General features: G+C 44.1%; 1 protein-coding gene across 4 annotated transcripts in view; it reads left to right on the top strand.

Moving 5' to 3' along the window:
* The window catches only part of LOC139609708 (receptor tyrosine-protein kinase erbB-4-like), a 218,413-nt gene that overhangs the window by 188,574 nt on the left and 6,942 nt on the right, over nucleotides 1-22,897 (top strand). For 2 of the 4 annotated variants that reach the window (XM_071464587.1, XM_071464586.1), the window contains exons 21-26: nucleotides 13,670-13,831; nucleotides 16,057-16,132; nucleotides 16,341-16,487; nucleotides 19,764-19,861; nucleotides 20,035-20,205; nucleotides 21,724-22,009. In XM_071464587.1, the coding sequence (XP_071320688.1) occupies nucleotides 13,670-13,831; nucleotides 16,057-16,132; nucleotides 16,341-16,487; nucleotides 19,764-19,861; nucleotides 20,035-20,205; nucleotides 21,724-22,009 (940 nt within the window). Of the gene's footprint in view, nucleotides 1-13,669; nucleotides 13,832-16,056; nucleotides 16,133-16,340; nucleotides 16,488-19,763; nucleotides 19,862-20,034; nucleotides 20,206-21,723; nucleotides 22,010-22,380; nucleotides 22,629-22,897 lie in introns of those variants that run through there. The other 2 variants (XM_071464589.1, XM_071464588.1) reach the window with 2 other exon arrangements.

The raw sequence follows: 22,897 nt of genomic DNA, 5'->3' as shown, positions 1-22,897 counted from the left end.
CACAACTGCGCTGCTAAAACTGCACGAGTTGTCCTGCATGTGGTGCAGGAAATCAGAGGACTGATGCAGTCAGGGACACATATGTGGCTGAGACACAACTGTGCCAGATTTTATTTCACTTGTCATCAAAGATTTTGATATAATTGTGAGGTCATGATGGGACACTGGAGGGTGTTTCATTGCATTTGCGTGAATAAGACTAGAAAAGAAAACCAATCTTTGAAATGGCTGCTCCTCATCAGGGGACAGCCAAGATTATCATTTCAAATCCAGGCCAAATATTCAGCCGTAAGGCCTCAGCAGCTGTTAACACGTAACATATAGAGTGACGACACACTAATGTAGCATAAACGTCATCTTCCACAACCATTCCTCAGATAATGTCCTGTTTCTGAAGCCTTCCTTTTTCAGTGGGACTGCCGGAATTGATTCGTATTGGCCATCGTTAAAGACAATATATTCTCTCGTTTCATCCAGCTGAGGCAGTGATGAGTTGGTTTCTTGAGGTTGGGGTTTAGTGTGGGAGGGCTTAACCCTTTATTCCCCCCATGATGGATGATTTCCAAGAGCTTGAGGAACAGGCTACTTAAGCAGGTACTTATTGCCATAATTGGATTCGATTTCACCTGTGGCGACAAGAGGGGAAGTGTCAGTTTCTTAGCGGTTTTGTAAGTGAGGAAGAGCAAGAAAGAGGGGTGATTCGCCACTGTCCTCAACCCACAGCATTAACTGCTATTCATTCTTGATTGATTGATAGATAATTTGTTTTTATTGAGTGACTTAGTGAGTGGAATCAATAGGGTTTTTACCATGTGCCTGTTAGCATGAGAAAGACCTGTCCTTTCCATTCATTCTTACATTTTGATAAGTAACATTTTAATAAGTGGCACATCACTTTAATTACACATGTAATGTTACCATCACAGTCTATATCCAGTGGTGTTATTTGTTTCAGATTTTTACACTTAAGAATTCCCTAATATTTATTACAATTGACTTAATTGGATTCCACTACCACTGACTGATACATACTGTTAGTGTGTGTTTCCAGACCACACAACCCCAGCTCGTGGAGCTAAAACGCTCGCAGCATTACGACCAGGTAGCTTGGTTCTTCTGTGTTCTGTCAGCTTCTTGGATCCTCCTCACAGCTCCTCCGTCACATAGCCCGGAGGTATTTTTCAAGGCCAAAAAAAAAAAAAAAAAAAGGCATACAGTCTCAGTGGTGTGTCCGCAACTGTTAATGTGTCTTTGCATTCTCGTGTGTGCTCTGATTTTTGCATCATGCGCGTGTTCGAGGACATGTCGGTGTGTGTTTGGGCGAGTGAGCTGAATAAATAACACGGGGCCCTCTTCTCTGAGTGATCTTTCCGCTCTCAAGGTAATGATGGGGAACCTTTTCCCCAGGAGAAAGACATACAATTTTCTCACACAGGGGAGAATAATTTTCCCTCCATCTTCAGTTAGCTTTGAAAAGGGTGTTGTTACGATAGAGGACAGGAGAAAGGAAGGGAGGGACATTATAAAAAAGAACAGAGGGGGCACAAAATAAAGGTCTTTACAGTATACCAAAGGCCATGGAATGTATGGACCAAGACCATGTTCTCACTGTGTGCTATTTGCTGAAAACATACAGAGCCAGGCTTGCTTCCAGCCTTTGTGCTAAGCTAAGCTAACAAGCTGCTGGCTCAAGCAGACTGCAGACTGGAATCTTTCAGGGTGTGAGAGGATCGGCTTCATTATTGGACTATTATGATTGTATTGTTTTAATTATGGTCAATATGCTAGCTAGCATAGCAGCTATTTATTCAAATGGAGTGAAGCTGGATTTACTGAATTGACAACAGAGCCCCCTCAATTAGCAATTAGAGCTACACCAGAGCTTCTGTGCACCTCCTCTGCTGTTTACAGATCAGGTAGAGCCTGGTCTGCTTGCAACAAGTTCCCATTTTGTTGTCAGTGAAGACAACATCAAGCAAGTTGAAGAGTAATTTGAGCATTTCCAGTCACACCAGACAGTAAACACAGACAAACCCTCTGCTCGCCAAGAGCCTCGCTCTCCATCACAATGTGAGTCACAGAACGTAAACATCATTACTTTGCAGTTAATAATTGCACGGCGTACTCTCCTATTCATTAGCGAGACACAGGAAACCTTCCCATCATCGCTCTGTAACGCAAAGTGAAGGAAAGAATGTAAACATAATTACTTTGGGATATATAATTAAAGCATGGTGGCGGTCTTATGATGTTCAACACAATGCTTTTTAAAAAGTAAAAGATTTGCCAGTCAAACGTGGTGCACGAGAATCAAAAAGAAGCATGAAATCAAAATACGAGAGTACAACTACCTCAGAACTGTCCTTGAAAGAAAGTACTGAAGTGAATTGATGGCTGAAATAAAGGAGGATAATCTGAGGCACAAGACTGAGGCAGAGCTCAGCAGGAACAGCTTAAAGACAGCCCAGAACAGGAGGAAGACTATGATCGTATCACAGACTGAGGGGGGAGTCGCTTTGGAGGGTTTTAATTCACATACACACCTGGCTGATGAGCTGCATGGTTTTTATCTAAGATTTGATAATCACGATTTGGCTGCACAGATGAAGGTAAGATGAGATAAATGGAAAAGACCACAGCATTTGATACTGATGTGGAGACAGCAGCAAGTCTCTTCAGACAAACTAAGACCAGGACCTGAATGAAGAATGAGGTTTTACAGCAGGTTGTGGAAGGATGATGAGTGTTTCCTCCATCTATACTTCTCAAAAACTAAAGAATATTTTGTCCAGTTGGAAGTCTTGATGACACGGCCAGTAAGATCTCAGGGAGAAGTCACGCTAAGCTTTTGATCATTTATAACAAGCAGGTCCTCAGGAGGCCTCACGCTGTGTTGAACCATCCGATCCAGAGGGAGTGTGAGCTGTTGCCCTCAGGCCGTCATTTCAGGGCTCCCGTGTATAGTTTCAACCCAAGTGCTATTGAAGGTTGTATTCCTTGCACTGCCCTGGCACATTTGCACACTTGAGTAATTGTACTGTAAATTTCCATTTCTCTGCACTAGATTTGTGATTTACTATTGATGTTGTCCTTTTTTATTCTGCCTGCATAACAAATGCCCCCTGTGGGACAGTAAAGATGACCTTGAACCTTGAATGTACCTTCCAGAATCGATGAGTATATATATTGTATTGTGTTCAGAGAGAAATGACACGAGGAGTTCGTCCATGCTTGCTGCAAAACCATATGAACCAGGCAGAAAGATACTCTCCGGTTTCCAATTTCACCATAATGCCGTGGCAATTTGCCAGCTAGCCCCCCCACCACCACCACCAGCGCCACAACAGCAGCACAAACACCAGCCGTATGTGGGCTCTGACCCGGGCAGTTGACCGCTGCGCTGCAAATTGATTGGCCGAGGCCTGTCGCCAGGCAGTGACTCTTCATCACTGAGTGTTTTGGGCATTGAGATAATGGCCCCCATTAATCTACAGCCACACTCAGGGCTGCCACACTCCTACTGCCCCACACACACACACACACACACACACAGTGACTGACGCTCGCATAACAACACATGCATGGATTTACAGAAATAATGCAGAAGGCTGGCTTTTCTTTTCCTTTCCTTTCCTTTATTTCCTGCTCTTTCCTTTCCTCTTTTTTTACACTACTTTCATTTCATTTTCCCTATAATGTCTCCTATTATTTCCTTTCCCATCCTTTTTCTCTTTTCTTTTCCTAAGCTATCATTTCCTGTCCTTTCCTCTTGTTAATATTCTCCCTGTCCCTTTTCCCATATCCTTTCCTTTCCTTTTCTTTTCTTAACTTAGCTTACCTTTTCTTTCTCTCTCTGTTCTTCTCTTCCTGCCTTTTATTGAATTTCCTTTCCTCCTCCCACTTCTGTGTTTCCTTTCCTTTTACGAAGCTGTCTGTCTCTGTGTTTCCATGGTGGCCATGTGCCAGGATTAAAGTTTGCCATATATCTCCTCGTACATTAAACCATGTCATGTATCCTCAAGTGACCCGGAGTGTGTATGTATGTTTGCATGTGTTTGTATCTGTGTGTGTGTGTGTGTGTGTGTGTGTGTGTGTGTGTGTGTGTGTGTGTGTGTGTGTGTGTGTGTGTGTGTGTAGAAAGAAACTTTCTCAGTTGATAAAAATGACCTCCTTTCTCGCCTTTTTGTCTCTTTCTGCATCTCCCCCTTGTTTCCCTTTCTTTGCCACTCACTAACTCTCTCTCTATCTCTCCCTCTCTCCCCCTCTCTGTCGCTCTCATTCACCCTCTCACACACTCTCACACACACATACACAGAGTATTTTTTCATTAGGTTTTGGATTATTAATGGAATAATTAGGTTTGGGATGTATTTTAATGAACAAATCAATCACTGAATTAAATATGGGATCGGAACTAAGTGTATGTGGGGCTACAGTCTTTTAATTTGGCTGCCTCTCCGCTCCTTCCCTCTCTCTTTCTCCCTCTGCCTTCCCTTCACAGTCTCTCTCCTCAGGCTCCGTATAATGAAAGTAGAATAGATTCAGCAAGTAGCTGTCCTGCCGGTGAAATGATTGGCTTTGGCACTGAAGCTCAGCCTGGACGAGAGTCTTGATTGGTTTTGGGGGGAGGGAGGGTGTGGGTTGTTGAAAGTGGGATCACCGTTTGGCGGGGGCTTGTATCTAGTTCACACTCAGGCCTTCGGTTGGTGCGGGGTGAGGGAGTAGAGTGATTCGTGTAAACATACCCACCGGCGGACTGGTGGGCTCGCATTAACGCAACATGCCCTGCAGGAAAACCCTCTGGCTGGAGCAGCGCTCCGCTGCCATGGCGGCCCTGAACAGCGTTTTACAGATTGACAGTGCTAATGATGGTGCAGAACATTGACCTTAAATAGTTTCTCCAAGGTGAGCTTGACACCATACTACGCTGTAGTAAAATATGCATGGACACATGTGTGCAGAAGCAACGATGTGATCGTTTAAATTTACAGCTTGCTTTGAGTTATACATAAGGAGAACTAAGCACATGCAGAGTCAAGGAAAATACTCCAGTGCCTTTACACACTCACATTCACAGATGCACTTACACACACACATACACACACACATGCACACACACAAGGTCTCCTGCTTCTGCTTAGTCAGGGAAAGGAAAAGTAAAATCTCTGGTCTTTTAGATTTGGCTCCTGATCTTTGTGTGCATTCATGTGTGGTTGTGGGTGGTAATATTCACCTATGGATGCACAGATGTGTACACTTTCACTTTCAGGAAGCATGTGTGTGTGTGTGTGTGTGTGTGTGTGTGTGTGTGTGTCTAGATATACATCCTGCGGTGGCTCCCCGGAGATGCCACCCAATGGCAGGAGATCCAATCTGGTCAAGCTTAGAGTGGGGCCCTCTGTGTCATTCACCTCCCTGCAAATGCTGCTCAGTGCTGAGCAGACACATCTCGCCTGTACTCATTAGGCAAGCCTTAACACTTTCCCCTGCTCCTGCTCACTTACCCTCCCACCCTCCCTCCTCCCACTCCCAGCACATATCCTTCATCTTTCCCTCCCTCACCAGATGATGGATTCCTGTCTTTGCTTTGAATGAAATCACCTCCCCTCCTATGCTCGCTTGTGTCCATCATGTCATCGCATCTCAGTGAAAGGAAGTGTCAGTGGACTCAACAGTGCTCCTGCAGTTCCTGGACACATGTATTTAGACAATTGAACTACTGCTGAAATTTCCCTGATTTATTTATTTGTTTGCTTTGGGTTTATTTTTTCTTTTTTTTTTTGGTTTTTTTTTACTCCCATGACATAAATGCAAAAGTAAAACTAAGCTACGTTGTAGCAAATAGCAAATATTATTTTAAAACAACATACTATAGTTAATATATGAGTGCTTGTTTCCATCCTGTAAGAATAAGAGGAGCCGTGGCAGGAGTAATTAACTACAGAAAGATTGAAAAACTGCTCTGCACTAAAAGGCAATTATGATTATGAACTGGAGAGTAACATGACTCCTATCAACAACACCCATTTAAATTCCAGTCAGCAGCTGATGAGCAGACATGATGAAGCCTGGAGGTGAAACATGTTTTTTCACCTCGGCGTAGTTATCACTGACATGTCGAACATGTGCAGGGAATGGAAAATGTCTGATGTGCGTCAGAGGACATCAGAACAATAGCTTCCATGACTGGACTGATAAAAGCTGATGGAAGTGTGGCAGTGAAGCACCTCTTAGCGCTTTTGGTCAAAAATAGAAGCTCAAATATTGCTCAGATGGTCTATTCCAACCTCTTGTAAACAGCTGGTAATGTAACGTTAGCCATGTAGCATTAGCAAAACTTACGAATAGGTCCTTTAAAGTGCTACAAATAAATATGCTGACAGTAAATAAGCTTGCATGTCTACAGATCCATGAGCAAACTTGAAGGGAAAGCTAGTGTGTGTACCTTGAGTTGATTTTATACTGGATTCATACTTGTTGTAAAATTTTATTGCATGCCAACAACAAGTTCATGTGCAATAGCAAAATTTAAAATCCTTTGATTTTCTTCATAGGAGTTCGATACTGTACATCCTTCACTTGCACATATAAACTGTCTGAAAAGGGCTCCTCTTTTATTCCAATCCATATTCTCTTCTAAAACACATTATACTAAGTTATAGTGAATTTAATGCTGTCAGCAGGCTATCCGGTAGTGCTCCACATTCAGCACTTCATTCACACGGGGCTTCATTAATAATGCAGTCCCACAAATCTTTGCATCTCAGAGCTTGTCAGGAAGCACATCACGCTGTGATTACCAAACAGTGCAACCCGTAATATTTTACCACATCATAAAAAACAAAACAAAACCAACTAATGTGCATCCCGAGCAGTTTTCCCCTTCCTCCAACGCGAACACATTTACAAATTCTTACACACACCCACACACACACACACACATACACACAGACCAGTCCCCAGGAGTACGTACATGTCCCTGCTGATGCAACAAAATAAGGAAACAGGGTGGAGGAAGAGCACGAGGTGATAAGGAGAGCAGGCGGTGGAGGGATAAGCCCCCCGGGTCTTTCTAATTATCTCTAAGGATCAGCAGCGCTCAAGGATGCATAAGAGGAGGGATTTGATTTGCCAGATCCACTGGGTAGGAAGGCCTGATTGGATCGGTCACCTCTCTCCACACACACCCATTACTCATGACGCCCGGAACCGAGCCTCATCAGACACAGGCATATGCAGCCATGCAGATGAGCGACGGCGCGGGGATTCTCCTGCAACGCCACGCGTTTCTGCGATGTGCTCACAAGTTTAAACTTTTTTTTTTCTATTATCAAGTCCTATAAATGTCATTTTAATAAAACAAGCACAAGGTAATTCCACCAGGTTCTGATACGAATCAATTTTTGTGCAATCAATTTTTCATTTTCTCTCGTACGAGCTGTCTTATTATAAACAAACAGGATGCTGGAAGGCAGGGAAATGATAGCATTTTATTACTTGTTTGTGTGCCAATGCATACATGTATCCTAACACTTACCATTCCTACAATCACTCACATGCATTTACATGTCTGTGTTTAAACATATATGCTTTAACATCAACAGAAGAATGTGTCCTTGTCCGTATCCGAGTCAGCCAGTGGGCTGATCGAATCAAGTGAAGTCCGACAGCTTCTCAGCTTGATAATTATCTGCTGTGATTAAGAATTAGGACTTCGCAGTGCCACAGCAACCAGCAGACAAATTATAGGCATTACTGCGAAGAATGAACTCTGCATTGAGTGTATAGCCTGGTGCTCAGTTGATTCAAGTATGGATCAAATTTCCCGTTCTCCGATTTCTCCGTTTGGTTCACCTGTCGAGCTCAGAGGCTGCTGAGCTGTCAATGAAACCCGTCATTAACGTCCTCTCGGTTGCCCATGGGCGATCTCAAACTTCACAGGATCTCACTTGAGCGCTGTTAATTGACAGCGTCGACACCCAGCAAGGACATTTAGCTGCATGGCTGCAAATGTCATCTTTTGTTGTAGCAAACTAACAGTTTGACTGCAGGAGTGTTTTTCTTCGTCTTCCTCTTGGAATTGCAACTTTGCGTCACTGTCTTTACTCAGAAGAGGAGAATTGTATCTCACTGATCAAAAAGTTGCTGTTTTCCCCTTTCTCATTCCGCTGCAGCAGCCAAAAAATTATTGACATTTGCTCATGTAAATTTGCCAGCAGCGGTCTTTTATTGCCTGCACGGTGACATTTTGGAAGGATCTCTCTGTCCCACAGGGGAGCTGAGATCATGGTGACAGAGCTTAGATAATTTTACATTTGGTTCTTCTCTCTTGAGGATGTAATTAAAGGTGGGAGCAGGAACACATCAAGCGCCGGTAAGTTCCGACACTGTTTTTGAAATCCGAGAGAATTTCACCCATGTGCTTTACCGCGCACACACACACACACACACACACATAATAAACACACTCACATCAGCTCAGGTTGATAGATAGGTGCATTTTTTGTTGCACTGTGGTTCCCCAACGGCTGAATGCGTAGTAAATGGGCCCGTTCGCCGACTCCTGCGCCGCTGCTGAGCTGTCATTCTACGTGTCACATCATGTCACATACACTCGTCGTTCATTAACCACCTGAACCATCTGGCGATGCAGTTTGAGGCCTTATTGGTTCCCGTGGAGATATTTCAAACAGTACACTACCATAACACATCATCTAAACCTTTTTTTTCCTGTGTCTTTGCAACTTGCTCTGTGCTGAACCAGCTTGTAAACGGTGCTTATAATAAATCCTACCTGACTTTAATAACAGCATTTCAGAATAAAATTGGAGTGTATTATGTGCTCATGTGAATGGTCAAAGAGAGGAGCATCTGGACGCTGACTGGCTCATTCTCATTCATTTTTCTCTTTCTCCCACACACACAATGCGAACACACAGAGGTTTTTTTTTTTTTTTTTTTTTTTCCCACACACACAGACACATGCTTCAGAGACTGCCAGCTCTTTGGGAATGCCTTCCATTCTATCTCCTGCGCTGCACCCAGCACATGACAGACGACCACCTGCGCCACCTGAGCAGGCCCATTGTGCATGCTCCTTATCGCACTGGTCCCAGTTCTCGGCATGCGGACAGTCCCATATTGCTCACATTGTTGCGGCGTGTTCAGCCGTTCGGTGGGGCGGTGGGGTTTGCAGCGGGGGTCTCGGAAGGAGATGGCGGTGCATGTGGTGCTCTTATCGCTCCCTCTGGAAACAGGCACCCCTTGCCGTCTGGTTCCTGTTAGAAACTGAGCATCCTGCCTTTTTTTCTTTTGTTTTTTGTTTTCCTTTCCTTGAAATGAATTCCCACATAAACTGTTGCTCACGTGCTCAACATTTGTACCCAGGAGTTTTATCATTAAAACTACTTCACCACTGATGGATCCCACTTCTTCCTGAATGAGCATGTTGCTTGGCAACAAATATGGAAAAAGTCGCACTAAATAAAATCGGCAACCATTACATATTAGTGTGCGTCTCATGTTGGTAATAGACAAACACGGGATCTGCTGAAGACCTGAGTTGAATTTATTACCTGCTGTATTCCATTATACCCGTCCTCCTCTTCCTCCACTTCCCATCCAACGGCTTTCCTTTATACTCAGCATCTTTTATTCCACAGCATCTTTCTCTCCCGCTGAGGTGGTTGCTACCTGCGGTTCCACACTACCCCACTCCTTTCTTCACGCCCGGTTTCATCCCCTTGTTCTCCTCCATTACTGAAGACTCAGATCTTTAGTCTTCTTTGCCTCATGCTAGAGAGGAGGTGCTAATGGGCCACGGAACAGCCATGCCCTCGTCTGTTGGGTGCTTGAGAAAACTTTAGCCCCTGTAGACAATTCAGGACTCTTGCAGTGATGTTTGAGAAATAGATTTCAGCCTGTCTGGCAGCCAGTTAGGTCAGAAGAGGATAAACTACTTTTTGTCTCGTACAAACACAAACAAGTGGTGCTCTTTGTGATACAGCTGCATTAATTTTAAGTTTAATCAGTTAAAAATGCTAATTTCTTTGTCAGTGTCACATGTCTGTGGCATATTCACAGACCAACACAGACTCCACTTGCTCAACAGCTCTTGAAGTTTAATATTTCTGGCACAAAAATAAAATTTTGAAACATTTCAGCACTTCAGCTCTGAGGGCTTAAAACATACCCCGCAGTGTCATTTGGGATGTGCAACAGTGGTGGTGGGTCCTTAACCTAAATGCACCAATGTAGCTTGTGGCTCACAAAGCTCTTTGTGTGCTGTCAGAGGTGGGAACAGCTGCTCAGGGGGAAAAAGCATCAGAGGACCTTTCATATAGAGTTCAGGCTCTGGAAACAGAGCTTCACTGAACTGATGTTGTTCGACAATGACCGTTGATCTGGTTTTGACCTGGAGTCAACATCAACACTGAAATTTTGTTCCATTATGAAAAAGCCAAACTACCATACAAAATGAAATGATGCTGCTTATGGACAATGTGACAAAATTTTGGGGCTTTATGATTTTTATCAGGTGCAGACAATGGAAAGCCACAGATTTCAAGCCTTGACGTGATATTTTAGCTCCTTTCCCACAGCCTGTCAAGCTCTGCTTTATTTTCCTGTCATACAAAAAGCAAAGGTTTTGCTTCAGTAACTTCATAAATTGGGACATTTATCGGTACAAGTTGTGAGTTGATGTGTCCAGACGCCCTTCAAATCTCACCCTTCTTTTCCTTTCCCAAGTCACCTTCCATGGGGTTGTATGTTACAGTCTTATCGCTCGGTCGCACAGTGTCACAGACTTGAAGATGCACTTCACAAGGGCTTAGGTCTGTCTCGCTGCAAATTCAAAGAGTGCTTAAAGGTTCTCATATGAACTTCTGAGTCTTTCATGTCGGATTGTCAGTATCTGCAAACCTGCATACTTTTCAAAAAGAACTGGACATAAGTAATACTTGAGCTTCATCTATGTCAATAATGATATTGGCCTTGTTTTCTTTTCACATGCAAATGTTGCAAAAGAAGTTAGGAAACTGAGAAAGACAAGATGCACTTTCCTTCTGCTTTTGTGCATCAACACAAAGCCTATATAATCTCCTCTTTAAAGGTCAGCTGTGAAGATGTAGTTTGAACTCAATGAGTGGAGTGGTGCACAGCATCAAATGTAGCCTCTCCTCCGAGACAGACGGCTTTGCTTTTCCACAGAAAAATAAAGGAGACAGAGAGAGAGAGCACAAAGTGGCAGGAAGACAGGTTCGCAACTCGCAGTTAGGTACTTTGGTTTGTATTTTTTACTGTTGCAGCCATAGCAGACAGTTGGGCTGCATGGTCCCTATTACTTCATCTATGACTCAACATGCACAAAGGGCAATGGGGAAGCTCTTTAAGAGGTGACAGGGACCATCTCGACCTGTCAGTCACGCACAGGTGATGTTGTGAAACAGCTGAAAGCTCCAGAACACAAAAAGGAAGCAGATTTCGAACTGTGTGCTCTGTCATCATGTCCAAACAGACTTGTAATGTTGTTTACCAAACCTGGCAGGTCTAATGGCTTCCTCCGCAGATTGCTGTGTGATCTACAGGTTATGTAATCACAAATTATCCTATTCCGCTTCCATTCTTTAAGATGTCAGGGCTCTGGGGATTGTAACGCTTAAACAGTGTTAAAGCAGCACGATCAGCAGGACCCTCTCGACCCGAAACCAAGGCTGCCCCCACTTCCCCCGCTGGGACACTGGTGTTTACCGCCTGGAGTGGCTGGAAATTAATTGGCTCCTTGAGCTGCCGTACATTCCCCCCTGTCAGTGCGATGGCCTCCCCTCATTGCCCCGTCACTTTAAGTCGAAGAGTATTAATGGACTGTGTGGGCCATTGATTCCTAATTCCTCTCGACGTCGACATCGGGGATAAATATTGCGTGGCCCGGTCGTCTTCAGGCTTATTGTAATCAGCGTTGTTATTGATCGACTGCCCGAATCCCCCAGAAGTAATCTATTTTAAATACACTTTCAGTAAAAAGGGGGGGGGGGGGTTTGGGCCTTGTCCCAGCACATTGTCTTATATTGGTGAGGTATGCCACACATTAGCAGGAATAGGGACACAGACTAAGGAAGCAGGAAGTGTCCTGAACTGGTAGATAAAAGAGAAAGACACTCAAAGACATGGAAGCAGGTGACAGATAGAAATATTGCGAGAGTCACCAAGTATGTTTGCTGAAATATGTCTTGCTTTACCGTGTAGGTAGTCTCCAGGTGGTCTCTGTCAGCGCGTGCGTGTGTGTATGCATGTGCGACTACGCGTCTGTCTCCACGAGGCCGGCGGATGATGGATGAGGGCTCAGGCAGCGGCGAGCCAGACGTCGGCGCTATTGATTTATCCTTACATTCGTCTGGGAGGAGGCGGTGGCGGTGGGGCAGCTCGCCACGCCGAGCATTTCAACACAGCGTGGCTCAATATGTGCCCACACACTCACACACACACTTGAACACACACACATATATGAAGTATTTTCACCGTAAGCATTTGAAATGGGCCGTGATTCTCTCGCACCGGCGGAGGCGTGGGCCTTCGCTGAAATTTTTCATTGTCTGCCGAGTACAATGACCGTGTCCCTCCTCACCGAGGTGTTTTTATTGATCCACCTGCAAAGTGGCATCCACTTGTTTAACATCCAGTCATATACACTTCAATTGGCCCAGCCTTGCCTGTCCGCCTGCCTGTTTTGTTCAGCTGTGAGCACAGAGGGAGAGTGTATGCGTGTCATGAGGGCATGAGTGCTCGCCTCATGCGTCTGTGAATTCATGAAGAAAAGAGGAGCATGCGTGTGTGTGTGTGTGTGTGCATGTGTGTGTGTGATCTAGTGAGTATTTTTCTACTTTTAGGATGAGGTAAGTCCTCATGTGTGAGCACTATCACATGGCTGAAAATAGGTTTTTGTGTGGCTGTCAAGAGTCCCTGCTCCATCCAGGCCATTGAGCAACAAATCAAGGCTGCAAAGCAAAGTTGCCATTCTCTCCATTCAAGGCTTTGTTGTTTTTCCCCTCGCTCGCTTTGCTTCAAGCACAGTGTGTTCATAACCAACGTTAACAAATTGGAAGGACACCCATTATTCCCGATGCCTACCCATCTTGAAAATGGCCCCAATTATCGAGGACATGGAGGCAACATGTCAGAGACACAATCTCAGTTGTGACTGAACAACATTACACATGAGCTGGACACCTCACAAGAAGCAGACACAGATGTTGCCCACTTTAAGACACAGTGCCAACACAGCTAGTGCCTGCTTCATCCTGAATTATCTGCCACAGTTCAAATATGTTTCATCCGTTACGGCGCACAAATGTCAGACATTGCATAAGGACTAGAGGATTTCAAACGAGAAATTCTCTCTAACCTTGGAGTCGAGAAATGTTGCATTTGTCACTCATCAAAAGTCTCACTTCCTAACGTTTTGATGCTATAAAAGCAGCCTACGATTCTCTGTCTTTCAGAGTCATATACAAGAAGGATGACAACTGTATCCAAATGTCTGCATGGGCGTGCAGTTAATGATGGTGACAGTTATGACAGTAATTTTATGTTAGTGCTGACATTTACTGCATCAACAATCATAGTCTTCTCTCTCTTTTTTTTCTTCTCTCTTTCTCTCTCTCGCTCTCAGGGGATGATGTACCTGGAGGAGAGGAGGCTGGTCCACAGGGACCTGGCAGCCCGGAACGTGCTGGTGAAGTCGCCCAATCACATCAAGATCACCGACTTCGGCCTGGCGCGGCTGCTGGACGCTGACGAGAAGGAGTACAACGCAGACGGGGGCAAGGTTGGTGTAAGTGGAGGCGTGTGCATGTTTTGTGCGTGCAGTTGTAAAATACTGCAACTGAAAAGCAATGAAACATAAAGTCAGAGGCAGTGACGAGGGGAGTGAGACAGAGATGCCTTGTTAGGCTCCAGGGCCAAAAGTATTTGTCGTAGTTGGCTGTGATGCATATTTTTCTTCTTTTTATCAACCAAAGGTGAAGGAGAGCAGGAAAAGGAAGAAGAGATTCAGCGTTTTTCCTATTTAATATCTGACTTAAAGATCTTTAAAGACCCCCTCCTAACCTTGTTTACATTCATCACATCATGAGAGAACACCATGACTGAGCATTTCCACCTGACAGACTCACAAAAACAGATTCAAACAACCAGGGTTTCATATGTAACATAACTAAGGAACCAATTCTGTCAACTTTTGGGGACAGGGGGCAAAATGAACCTGAAACCTTGTCAGTGCAGACAGGGCCAGAGTTTGCATTAGCACAACCATTAACACTGTGTCAGCCACTGCCAGTTACAAGCTAACAAACACCACAAGCAAATATAGGTTGCTAACTATGCTAACCCTTCTGATATGTTTGCTAGTTGCCGATTTTGGTCACAGCAGGCTCCTCATCTGAGTCTGGGTCTGACTGAGGCTCAAACATGTGGCTGAGTCTCTCGACATTTCCTCCTTTAATCATATAGATATGCTCTGCTCTTTCACCTATCAACCTAGCGTAAGCTGCAGTGGTTTCCTGTTCATTTTTCAATGAAGAAATAAGAGTGGATGTGCTCATAGCCCCAGTTTTAATTTTTTTTCACTTTTCATATGGGAAAACCATGTTAAACAAAATATTTGTCATAGAGAATTTTTGCATAGTTTAAAATATGTCTGAAGAGGAACTTTAAACACTAATGTATCTAATTTAGGCAGCTTTGTATAGATATCTATTCTCTGTATGAATATTTGAGGTGAACCACACAGATCTCTGCTTGTGATACAAAAAGCTAGAGGGAAAAAAAACCCCCACAAAGAAACATATTTTGTGTGTCACAGAGCAACAATTTAACAATTTCAGATCTGTGAAACTCATTTGGTCAAGCAAACTCCGGTGAACTTTGCTTCAGGAAAATGCAATTTAGAAGCACTTCATCCAAACAAATAACGCTGCCACACTTCCAATCGGTTTGTTTTGTTTGGGGACCCAGACCGCATTAATCAGAAGCCCCTTCTCTTTTCCCCCGCTGGAGACTTACTATGCAAATTGTCCTGATCAGCTCCCTTTATTAAATTGGCTCGTTCGTTGCTGCATCTGCTCAGCTGGAGGCCCGAAGGTAACCACTGCATCTCCAGTTGGAGTTGTTATCTCTGAGTGCGAGAGAAGTGTTTCCATAAACAAGGCGAGTTTGATGCAACCATCTGAGTGATTGACTCCGTGTTGGTGTTCACTGATGCCTCGATAAATGAGAGCTGTTGTCAGCACATCTACACGCATTGCCGTAAAAATAGTTGTGCCACGGGAGATAAATCAACAGAAGATGAAAGTGTAGGCACTGTATCACATTTCCAACCTGAAGCATTTCATTCCCCCCTATTTCCTGTTCATTCCCCTGAAGTGCACGTGTGTGTGTCAGGCTCCTGCGCCAAGGGAGGGGCTGAATTTTAAAATGACCGGCGCATGTACAATGTACACGTGTGTGCATATGTGCGTTCACATGCAAAAGGCCAGATAATTGCCTTGTTCAGTGGGCTCTGCAGCTGAGAATTCCCTTCTGCAGTCAATATGGAAATCATAGAACAGTTAGGATATGGCGATGTCTGCCATTGTCATTGCCAGAGATGTCAGAGCTCATTGTTAGTACTGTTTCGCTCACAGCCTCTTCTAAACCTATAGGCTATTGAGATAATGTGAGACCAATGGAGCAATACATTGTCATTTAGTATCTTAAAAAGCTTGCTCACTATTGACCATCCCTGGGTTAGAATGAAGCTCATCAATCACAGTACTTGAGTAATATTGAGCAGAGCAAAACTATAGTTGAAAGCATTGTCGATTTCCCAGCAGCTCACAAACGCTAGATTAAAAGATGGGCTACCTGTTGTGCAAAATAGCATAATTGAAAAAGTGTCTGCAATTCAGGTGTAAATAACTATGATAAACATGAAGCTAACAGTTCGGATTTTTGTCTCTTTATTTTATTTTTTTACTTGTTTCATCATAAATATCCCTCTCTGTGTCTGTCTCTCCTCAGATGCCCATTAAATGGATGGCTCTGGAATGCATTCACTACAGGAAGTTCACCCATCAGAGTGACGTCTGGAGTTATGGTGGGTTCTAAATGTATTATGTCTTACGCTCCTGTTGGAGTGTAAGACATTACATGCCTGTTGGAGGAGACAAGTCAGTGACCCCAAATCCTGTTTCCTGTATTTCCATTTATTTGATTTGCTCTTTATCTCACCTTCTCAATTCTCACTGTTTGTCTTGTTCTCTCTCATTCTTTGTTTTTTTTTTTTTCCTCCAACACCCTCAAAGGAGTGACCATCTGGGAGCTGATGACATTCGGAGGCAAGCCGTACGACGGCATCCCCACGCGAGAGATCCCAGACATCCTGGAGAAAGGGGAGCGCCTGCCCCAGCCCCCTATTTGCACCATAGACGTCTACATGGTCATGGTCAAATGTGAGGAAACAAAACACACACACGCAAACACAGTTACCCAGATACATACACTCACAAGCAAGAATGTGTGTGCAAAATATGATTTATAGGAGGCAAGCAGCACTGAATCAAGACCCAGAAGCAGCAGCGGAAAAAGCAGTCACATCTTTTATTTTGATAAAAGTAGCAGCACCACTGTGCAGAATGGTCCATTTCACAGTCATTTCTGCTTGTGAATTTAATAAAGTCTTCCCTTCACCCATAATGATAAGGTACATCATAATTTATTTGTTGATTATATTGTCTTATTAATCTGAATTTGCAAGTAACTAGAAATAAATGTAGTGCAAGTTGCCAAATAGATATAGTGGCATTAAAAGTATATTTTTTGCCAGTTTATATACTGTATTTATCATGGTACTTCATAATTTTAGGAATACAGTGGCAAAAAATGGAAATATCAGTTAATATAAATATGTCAAAACTGTACTTAAGTACAATCAATTAAAGGAATAGTTTGATATTTTGGGGGGAAACGTGTATTCACTTTCTTGCTAAGAACTGGGACTGAGGAGATCAATGTTAGCTTAGCATAAAGACTGGAGATAGAATTTTTGGATTAGTTAGGCCCAGTCACGCTCTGCAAGATGGCGACAGCAGAGTAGCTCAAAACCGCCTTTATTTACAGTCTATGGTTATAGCCTGTTTTTTTTAATGTGCAAAACCACTGTAGAAAAGAATTGTGCGATGTGCTGGAAGACTTCTTGGCTGGGAGTCTGTGCCAGTTGGTGGTGACAGCGTTGAAGACAATGTTGCAGAGCAGCACTCATAATACGTACAAGCATATTCTCACCTTTTCATTTTTAAATCGTGTTTATACAGTGCTGCAACTGTCACAGATGAGTTGCAGTTTAATAAAGCGGTTCCTGTTTTTTAATATTCATCTGGTAAGGTGCTATTTGAGCTTTGGGGCTTTGATTCAAGGCTGACAGAGAAAGAGGAAAGATGAAAAAATGAGACAGAGAAAAAGAGAATCATGTCACAAAACGGTGATGAGGTGGTGGTTCACGGTCTGCAACATGCAGACCCATCCTCACCAGGGACTCTGCCCACTTCCCTGTTGATGTCATCTTCCATCTGGAGCACCACGCCTCCCTCCCAACTGATCTACCCCAACTCTCCCCCCAGCCCTGTACAGCTCATCCAAAAACCTGCCTTCTCTTCATCCTCCCTGAATCCCCACATGTCTCTCCCATCATGCTCCCCTTCCCCTGGCTGGATTCAGAACTCTGGTTCTGGTGCAGGCTACATGGCTGCGGAGGGATCCACCCTCCCAGATTTCCAGGAAACGGTCCAGGTATACATGCCAATCCATGCTCTGAGCTCTGCCAGCTAACGGCTGCTTGGCTATCCCTTTCCCCCACACCAGTCTGGTCACCGCTCCACCCTGTCTGAACTCAACTATGGTGGAGTAACTTGTGTGTTACTCCCTTTCTTTTTGCTGTTGGCTGATCTCACATCAACTCCTCCCCACCGACCTTTCTTCCCTGCCGTAGCAGCTCTCAGTTCTTGTTCTTTTTTAATTACTTTGTCTTTTTTTGTAGCGCAAATGTTGTATCTGCACTATGAATACACTTCTTATTACTGGCAGCTTGTAAGTCTGTGAATTTAAACTTTTGCTGCTCTCGCTCTCATTGTGATCCGCTCTGGACGAGGACAACAGCAGAGTGCTTAAAATGCCAAATGTGCTGAAAGAGAATGGTGTGATCCAGCTTGGAGCTTGATATCAAAACATATTCCCATGACAAAAATGTTAATTCAACCAAAATGTCATAATATCTAATTGTTTTTTTCCAAATGAAAAACTATTGCCAATGGCTTTTGACAGCACAGAAGCAATTCATGAAAGCCCTGCAGCCATTTAGCCTAATAACAATGCCATCTCATTCTTTCTGTCCCCCTGGAGGAGGGAAATACATTTTATATGCTATGTAAAATAATATTATAAATGCTGAGGTCAAAGGGATTCCCGTAACTTAGGAAGCTGGATAAATGCATAGGGGTTCCTATGCATTTGTAATTTATATGTCATATGTTACATTTCCCATGTAACTGTAATGTTGAGCAGCTTGTGCACACTACAGGTTTCAAATCTTCTTAATGCTGCTCATTTTTCTCCCACAGTGCAGCGCTATACTCTTACCCAAAACACATAAGAATCGAGTGACGTCAGGTGAGCATCACAGCGGTCATGAGAAATGGCCAAAAAAGGTCAATCACCGAGTCAAAGTAGCAGGCGGGCCACGCCACCCCATCGACAGCCAGGAGGAAGCTCAGCAATTGGCCACGTTCATTATAATTACATGTTGACTGAGAGCCGTTGTTTGTGATTTGGTGTGCTGTCACACCGCGCGCCCCGCCGCCTCACCGCCACCCCAATAAAGATGAAATGGAGTTTGATTGCCGGGTTAATTGCACCTCATTTAGGTAATGTGCCTGCGTGGGGCGCTAGAAGCAGAAATTAGATGAACTGAGCGAAGACAGACAAACAGGCGATGTGACAACACAGAGGGCCACGGTTTAGGTACAAACACTTGAACACTATTTATCAGTGCTAGCTGCTAAATTTAAAATAAAGTGAAATTGAACAGTTATAGTTGGCTGGATCCCTCCCTCCAGGGCTGCTGCAGGCACCCAGACCCCACTTTAGCCATCGCTGTTGAAGAATATGTAATAAGGAAGCAGACTTTGAATTCAGCAGCTCACTCTGCACACTAATCTGAGCCGAGACACCACCTGGCGTTTCACTTCACCTGCAGGGGTTTGCTGTGTTTACAGCAGCCATGGCCTCCGGGAGAGGAACGCTAGGTGCAGACCAACACAGAAAACACTTCTTTCCTCCATTAAAACCACTTCTAACTTCCCTTTGAGCAAGGCACTTAGCCTTCAGAGTGTATACAACTCCATAGAAGTGAATATCATTCCTGCTCATTTTGTGTTCTCTGTAGAGTAAGGTTAAAGTTTATATGTTTGTGATATGTTTTTAGGCATTTTTTCTACTGGAGAATACTTCAAACATTTCCTCATCTTTTGGAGATTTAGAGAAACTTTTATTATGGACAGTCAATGAACTGCACTTCAACTTCAATGTCCTTAAATGTCTGTTGTGGGAAGCGAAAACATGCTCATCTCCAAATATATCCTTCACTGCATAACCCATCCGTCTATTTATCTCTCTAACCTCTTCTTCTTTTTCCCATCTCCGCCCTGCTCTGTCTTCCTCCTTCTCTTCCCCAGGCTGGATGATTGATGCAGACAGCAGGCCAAAGTTCAAGGAGCTGGCTGCTGAGTTCTGCAGAATGGCCCGCGACCCTCAGCGATACCTGGTCATCCAGGTGCGTTCGCTTCAACAGGCCCCTCTGTCAGAGCACCTCATGGATCATGAGGCTTTTCTCTGCTACCATCCGCGTCCTGGACAAATAAATGTTGTAGCATGTGAATGAAAATGTGATCCTCTGAGATTTTTTTGTGGCTGATTTTGAGTATAACCTTAATGCCACTCGTTTAGGGAGATGACCGCATGAAGCTCCCCAGCCCTAATGACAGCAAGTTCTTCCAGAGCCTTCTGGATGAAGAGGACCTTGATGACTTGATGGATGCTGAGGAGTATCTGGTGCCTCGAGGTTTCAACATGGCTCCTCAGTCGTTTGCTACCAGGCCTCGAGTTGACTCCAACAGAGTAAGGACACTGTACTCTTGAGATTGGTGATAAACGTGTAAAAGTGCTTTAAAAATGGCATTTCTAATCACCAAACTTGAGTTCAATATTTTGATATAATAGTACATTACATCTGTGAAAACTTATATATTTACTGATTTGACTTTAACCTTAAAACATAATATTTTCGTGTCTCTGGGCGAAAACTGCCCAACTCACTGTCCTCTATAAGTGCTCAAGGTGGTTAAGAACTTCCAATACACTGATGATTTTCCTCTGCTAATGGCCCACCTCCATCATTTCCATCCCAGTGTGTGTGGCTTAAACCTGGACTCTTTATGCGCTCAGTCCCCAGGCCCCAGGTTTCATTACTCAGAGCTCCATAAGCAAATAACAGGCGCTCTCTTAAAATGCCGGAGCCGTTTACTAATAGACGATGAGTGCAGGCTCGGCTGTTTGTTCTGCAGCATGCACCATGTGCCGCCTGCCCACGGCTCTGCATTTCGTGCACCTTTACCCTCATGACCTAACCATTTGCCAACGGCTCTTTGTTCCCCCGACGAACACACACGTACCCCAAAAAAACACACACAGTAATCCAGCCGGGGTCCTTGGTGCTCAAGGTCAACACCCCTGTCAAGAATTGAAACTTTTGATTATGCAGTGAAAAGCCCCCACACACCCATACCGGGAAAGGGATTCATTCAAATCTATCAGGCTTGCTGACTTTGCCAAGGGAAGTTAGACATTCAGGTTGCCGCGCTGCAGACGCAGTCCGATACAGACAATTATCTAATCTGAACTGATTTGCTCTCACGCTCATACTTGAAAAAAGGAGCGGATAATGACTGGCTTTGAAGAAGGGATAAATAGAAAAGTTTGGAGCAGAGGGAAGCTGAGTGCAATGGAGGGAAGACAGTGGGAGTAGGTGGACAGTTATAACTCCGGGACATTTCCTTTTTTTTGTGTGCATGTGTGTGTTTCTGTTTTTTGTTGCTCCGCTTCCTGTAATTGCTGCTGTAGTGCGAGTTGTTGGCAAGAGTGCAGAGGAGTAGGCCTGGGTTAAATAGCCCGCGGCAAGTGAAGACAGCACCACAAGAAGCCCTTTGCTTCACATGTCATGTTTTGTATTTTCTTGTGGGGTTTTTTGTTCTTTTTTTGAGGTTCAGGTTTTTCAATTGTAGCTTTGCCTGGCTGCCCCTCACAGTCCCATAAGGCCGATGACTACACCAGCAAAACTTTGTCTGAGAATTTTACCTTCAACAAGCAGCTTTTCCTTCGCCGCAGGAGGAACACAGCCGGCATAAACTGACTCAAACTTTACTATTTTTGGGATTCAAACACATTCACATATGTGTTTGTTGTGCTTCAATTGAACCATAGACATCTTTAGTTTGGTTTGTTTAACTGTGTTGTTCCAGCTCCTCTATTGCCAAATAGCTGCACAGTGTCATAGACCAATGACAGTTCCACCTATCGATTGTTGAGTAACAGATTACATTTTTCTTGTCTGTATCCACAACCCACCATTCACCTCAGAACCAGTTCGGCTACCGAGATGGTGGGCCAAACCCTGCAGAGAGCTCCGTGGCCGGTGCCCAAGCCTGTGTGAACCAGGAAGCAGCAGGTGGATCGGGTTCAGCCCTGGAGGACCAGCGCTGTAACGGGACCCTGCATAAAAAGAGCCTGAGCCAGACTGGTGGGGATGACAGCGGGGGCCAGAGGTACAGCGCTGACCCCACCATTTTCCTTGGGGAGAGAGCATCCAGAGGGGACACTGATGAGGATGGATACATGACCCCCATGAAGGACAAGAGCTCCTCAGGTACTTTAACAGAAAGACAAAACACAATTAAGTGCTGGGAAATAAATGTTGTAGCCACTGGAATCACTTAGCAGCAAGCCTGAGAGTCCAGTAAGGTTAATTTTACAGCCAGAGAAGAATTGCTTTGGAGAAGCTAAAATAACCCCAGGTAGAAATTCTGGGTCCCTGCAGGATATTTTGTGATGAAGATACATTACTGCATTTTATTGTTTATATTTAATCCACAGTACAGTGTAGACAATATCAAACTTTAAAGTAACCTCCCTCCATTCTAGGAATTTCTCACAAATCTACAAAACACAAGCAGCACGGCGCCATAGAAAAAAAAGTAGTGGATAATCCTCACCACAGTCTTCTCTGCTGTTCCACAGACAGAAACACAATTTAAAAGTAAAAGAAGTGCATCCTGTATGTGCACCTTTCCTCCATCGTGTCAACTCTTTGCTCATTCACAGAATAAATACGTTCTTTTGTAGTCCATTCCTCCTGTCGTTTTGCCTGTTCATTTCATTCCATTGATTAAAATTCTTACTAGGTTTCCGTCGACAGTGGTGTATGTCAGCTACTACAGAGTCATGTATTGCCTTTGATCATAATTCAGTCCATCCTCTCTGCTCTCGCACCGCCGTCTTTGATTTTTGAGCAGCTCAAAATATAACAAAGCCTGCAGCAAAATGCATCTGATGCAATGTCAAGGAGCATAAGAGTGGGCAAAATCAATAGGTTTCGCACCCCACTATTACAGCACTTGGAAGCAGTGAAGAGGGGTCATTTGCTGGCATTTTCACCCCCGGCAGATGGAGCTTCCAGTGCCAAAGAACTGCTGGCAAGTTGCCTGTCTGGTCCTGAGTGGCTGCCATTATCACCATTATCATCTCCATCTTTTCT

The sequence above is a fragment of the Trachinotus anak genome, unplaced genomic scaffold, assembly GCF_046630095.1.
Source record: "Trachinotus anak isolate AG129_WGS33_773 ecotype Australia unplaced genomic scaffold, CSIRO_AGI_Tana_v1 ptg000026l, whole genome shotgun sequence".
Lineage (NCBI taxonomy): Eukaryota > Metazoa > Chordata > Actinopteri > Carangiformes > Carangidae > Trachinotus > Trachinotus anak.
This window is presented reverse-complemented; position numbering and strand designations above follow the sequence as displayed.